This window comes from Montipora capricornis, chromosome 6, assembly GCF_036669925.1.
Source record: "Montipora capricornis isolate CH-2021 chromosome 6, ASM3666992v2, whole genome shotgun sequence".
NCBI lineage: Eukaryota > Metazoa > Cnidaria > Anthozoa > Scleractinia > Acroporidae > Montipora > Montipora capricornis.
The window spans coordinates 8,212,998-8,218,030 of record NC_090888.1 but is presented as its reverse complement, the minus strand read 5'-3'; the positions used below and the strand labels follow the sequence as shown (position 1 = coordinate 8,218,030).

The 5,033-nt window shown below is 39.5% G+C and overlaps 1 protein-coding gene across 1 annotated transcript; it reads left to right on the top strand.

The window, feature by feature from the left end:
• The first annotated feature begins 2,275 nt into the window (after nt 1-2,275).
• On the top strand, nt 2,276-4,259 carry LOC138051391 (forkhead box protein Q1-like). Its single transcript, XM_068897580.1, has one exon. The coding sequence runs from the start codon at nt 2,343-2,345 to the stop codon at nt 3,375-3,377; it is 1,035 nt and encodes a 344-aa protein (XP_068753681.1). The 5' UTR covers nt 2,276-2,342; the 3' UTR covers nt 3,378-4,259.
• The last annotated feature ends 774 nt before the right edge of the window (nt 4,260-5,033 follow it).

Genomic DNA, 5,033 nt, shown 5'->3' with positions numbered 1-5,033 from the left:
GACATCTCTTGAGGAGGTAACGTTCACAAAAACTTGGAAAGCACTCTAAGGAATTTCAAGAAAAATTGTTATTTAACACTAGCTCTCGCTGTCCGAAACAGAGGTTTCAAAAGTCAGCATCTTGCCAGGTCTAAATAAATTTATCACAACAGTGGCCGTTTCTGGCAGTCCATTCAGCCACTGCTTACAAATACAAACTAGATCAGATGTCACATTTTATCTAGTCATTTTACGCCAATCAGCTCCTAGTTGACATAAAATTAAAATAAGGTTAGATTGTGTGAAAACTAACTTTGCAGAAGCTGAGGTGTCTTCGATGTTTGCTTAGATTCAGTCGAATAGTTCAAACGAAAGTGGCTCTTCGTGAGCGTTTCAGCGCCTTGAAAACCGTGTTTAAACAGACTTGAATTGAATTGGAGCTCCTTTCAATGAGCTTAGCAAAGAGTTCTCTAGCTCTTAATTAATTGAAATAAGCAGACAGTCCTTCCAAACCGTTCGCATCAAGAAAGAGTAAGCCAAATGATCTTCATAATTCGATTTGATGGCAACAAGTGAACTGAATACAGAAAGCATATGTTGCTATCATATCTGAATGACTTGACCCCTTCAGAGGGTGTCGAAAACATTTCACCTTAAAATGGAAATACAAACCTAATATTAGACAACTTTCCCTGCTAAATTTAGGAGTGGATACTAGTGCCAATTAAACTGCGGTTTTTAAAAATATTTCCCCGGCTATTTTTGAACACAACTTAGAGCCTGAAAGACTTGAGACAATTGTTCTTCGAAGCTGGTATCTCTAAACAAGATATCTTCAGTGTTAAAATTAATTATGATTTGCTTTATCATTGGGTGCTCAAGAAACACAGAGACGCGTAGTTCACAGTCTCCGAATCGAATTGGGCTGCTGTTTATTATTGTATAAAATGACCTTTAAATTGTTCCCCGTTCGGTCGGGCATGACATGGTTCTTTTGATACCCCCCTGTGGGTTTTGCCGCCACCGTGAGAAAGTTAACCAAAGTCTTTTATAGCGCTTCGCTCAATCCACACTTACCTAAACCACAGCAAATATTTGTTTTCACGCCGCCAACGAGCCAATATCAGTAAATTTGCACTCGTTAAAAGGTTATTAATCTTAGCGCATAGCTAACAATGGACACCAATTGCGCTTCACGCTTTAAATCCCACGGAATACTCGGAGAACAATACGCTTCCATAGTTTATTTAAATGAACTAATGGGTTATTCAAAACCACGCAAAAAAACATGACTATTAGTGGCTTTGATCAATTGTTGTCGAGTGGTGAACACTGCAAGATCTACTCTAAAATCGGTGACGTGTATCGTTGATTGTGTGGAGAAATAATTCGCGGAGGGGATGCCATTTGATGGATAAATGGGATGAGAAAGAATGAAATGATTTTAAAAGCCGGAAAAAGTACTTCAAAAAAATAGTGCCCCACTACTTGTGCTAATGCGTTTCGTTTCCTTTGGGCAAGGGTTTTCCTGCTTCGCGACTTGAGGGGTCTTTGAAGCTTATCTTTTCCCTTCTTGACCACAGAAAATCATGGGCTAATTCATGGCGTTCCATTTGAGCTCCAAAATGTGCGCCAGGCATGAAGAGATTGCAAGGCAATATTTCGCTATTCATTAATTGCTTTGTTTGTGTCACAAGCGAAAGAGCGCAGTGGCAGAAAAAAAAAACGACTTAAAGATGCTAGAAGCTAAACTCGCACCAAGGGTTGCGTCCACCCTCTCAAGAAACGCAATACTATCATTGCACAATGTACACTTCATGAGATCGTCTACATCCCTGCAAACAATGAAAGTTCCTTGAGCCACCCACTAAGAAAATAACAAACAGAGACGTGTTTTGACAGGAAATCATAGTATACGTGTTGTATCACCCTTGCTAGCGACCAGTGCAAACAATTAGGGGCGTGGATGTTTAAACGAAATTTCATCGTCTCGTTCCTTAATATCCCGCGTTCCTTTCCTTGGAGGCGCGCGGCGTTGGGGCTTCTTCGATCGAAATGTTTACACGAACACGGAAACGGCTCTCTGTCTTTGACGGGAAGAATTGTTTTGATTGCTACGTGACCATATCGATGTCTTAGCGGGGATAGGAATTAGTGTACGTTGGAACCGCCACACAAAATGCAATACCGACCAGTAGCATTAGCATTATTCAGTCGAGATATTGATACACTGCCAGCCAATCAAATCACAATACAACAATTGCACTCAATACAAAAAGCAAGCAACATCGAGCGACCAACAACAATTTAACAGACTCAACACAAGAAACAGCACCAGTCAACATTTGAGATCCATTAGAATCATGATCTCGTCAACAGAAGTGAGTGGATCCGCCTTCTCGCCAGTCTCAACTCCAAAGTCGCCATCCTGTGAAGTCGATGAAGAGAGAGATGTTGATATCCAGTGGAGACCTGGCAACCCCAGCCAAATGCATCTTTCTCGTCATTTCTGGTCGGTATGGGGGCCATATTCTTCCCCATTCGGGCCATCGGCAATGGATCATGTTTTGAAGCCGACAAGTCCACCAATTTGGCCTATGTGCGGCTCCTTCGGAAGTCCAGTTTATCCATCATTCTGGAAAGAACGCTTTAGTCAATTCCGATTCGCACCTTATTCTGACGAAGAGAAACCGAGCCAGTCATACATCGGTCTGATCGCTGAAGCAATTCTAAGCTCGCCAGAAGAAAAACTCATTTTGAGTGACATTTACAACTATATTCTTACTCACTACCCATACTTCAGAAACAAAGGAACTGGCTGGAGAAACAGCATTCGCCACAACCTTTCCCTGAACGATTGCTTCGTCAAAGCCGGTCGCAGTCCAAACGGGAAGGGCCATTTCTGGGCCATCAGTTCTTTGTATTACGAAGACTTTCGACGCGGAGACTTCAGGAGAAGAAGGATCCAAAAGCGCTCCCACAAGAGCAGAAGAACGTCTAGTGAATCATCCAAAGAAGAAGTTGTTATCTGTAAAGCAGAAAGCAGCGAAGAGGTGGGAACAGGTTCCGAAGAACCAGAGGAGGTTCTGGAATGTACAGTAACTGTCAAAGATGAACAACAGAACGAAGGAGATGAGAGCGCGTCCGAGAAAGTTGAAGTTTCTCAAGAAAAGCGCAAGTCGTTTGACATGGCAAGTTTGTTAGCTCCTGACAGAGGGCAGAGAGAAACAGGACTGGTTTTGCCCGTGTATTCCCGACCCTTTGAGGCAAGTCTTGTGTACAACTCCTACCCGATCCACTCTGGCGGATATCTTCCTCAAGTAACCGCCTATGATCGCCATCGTGGATCTGAATCAACGAAGCTCATATTTCCGTACAATTACCGTCTTGCCTGTTAATCAAGATTTATTCTCTTGTCAAGTTAGACTTTTAAAAATGGAGAAACTTCTTTGCTTTCCCTCTCTCGGTGATGAAAATCGATATTTGGTGAATTAAACGTCACCAAATCATTGCAAAGAATTTGAACAGTCAAGTGACAGAATACTGTTTGTAGCCGGCTTTGCAACAAATGACTGGTTGCGAGTGAAACTATTAATTTATCGTTAAGATTAGATTTATCTATTATTGAATGGAATCGAAAACAAGAGCAAAGTGTAAAATATAATTAAAAAATATCGACTATGTTGAATTTGGAAATTTATTCCTGTTTTAAGGAATCCTTATGATGTATTGAGCAAATTGCTGTTCGATCTGTACACTGAGTAATTTTCTTTTATAGAGAAGATACGTTCTCCCCTATGGAAAGTTAAACAAGATATAAACGGTGGGATATACGATCAAATAATGTATCAATAAGAACAGATTTGTTAATCTACATATCGATAAGAAATAACCGCTAATAGCTTTAAATTATTTCATGAGGTGAATTAGATTTTTTCCAAGTCTATTGGCGACAAATGTATATTTTGCTGATACGTCAATTCAGTTCAGGCTTATTTAGTTTTCATTTGGCCGATTATCAACTAATCGAAACTAAGCTACAGTTTAATTTAAGGAAATGAATGATTATTTGCAAGCCCGAAATGAGCGCTAGATATATTTCGACATTATGTTTTTTCCTATAATAGTTCATAAACAAAGCTACGCCCCGCGTGAGGGCTTTCGATGAGATCTACGGAGACTTTAAGTTGGTGTGCACTTTATGCCATAATTTTAAAAAGATTGTAATGCAGATGATAATCGTCTCAGAATTTTGAATAAAGCCATAGATCGATCATTAATTGTGGTTTCCTGGTTAATGTGTTGTTTTCCCCCGCAAATTAATCACTGTTTAAAACAAACCTAGATCCTGATCTATTTCAAAGGTAAACTACTTTGAATGAGCGTTGACTTTTCATATGAGGATTTAGAAAATAAAACAACTCTGTTTGAGTCAGATTTGGCAGAAGAAGAGGTCAATATTTGTCGTACTTGTAAGCGCCTTTCAGCAACAAAATTGGAGGTAATTTTTAATTAATACTAAAAATCTCATTTGAAAGTGACACGTTTCAAGTTTTTGTGGAAAAAGCAAAGCGCCTGTCGTCGAAGGAACTGGGGTATATTCAATAAATAAAATAAAGTTTTTCCTTGGTAGTAAACAACAAAAACTAAATCACTAAGTAAAATTTATAAACAAAACAAAACTGAGCTAGCAACTACCCAAGATCCAAATAGAATCTTTAACAGACAACTACGTCATGGTGTTAAACTGGTGAAATCAAGTGCAATACGACTCAATGTGTTATTTCAAATATTTTGATTGTAATTTATACATAGAAATCTTCTGAGCTGGCAGTTGTAATATCATGAAATATTTTGCTTTCGGCATTAAGAATGATTTGTTAGATATTGTTTGTTGGCGGAGTTTAACAGAAAAAAAACACTCCAAACACACGTAATTGTAAAGTTTGCCGCCCCTACGCACTCTGTTCATGGCCTTCAGCTTGAAGAATTTTGACCATCATTTCATCATTCGAGATTTCGGTTTCAGGCAGAAACTCAGTCCATCCTTGTCC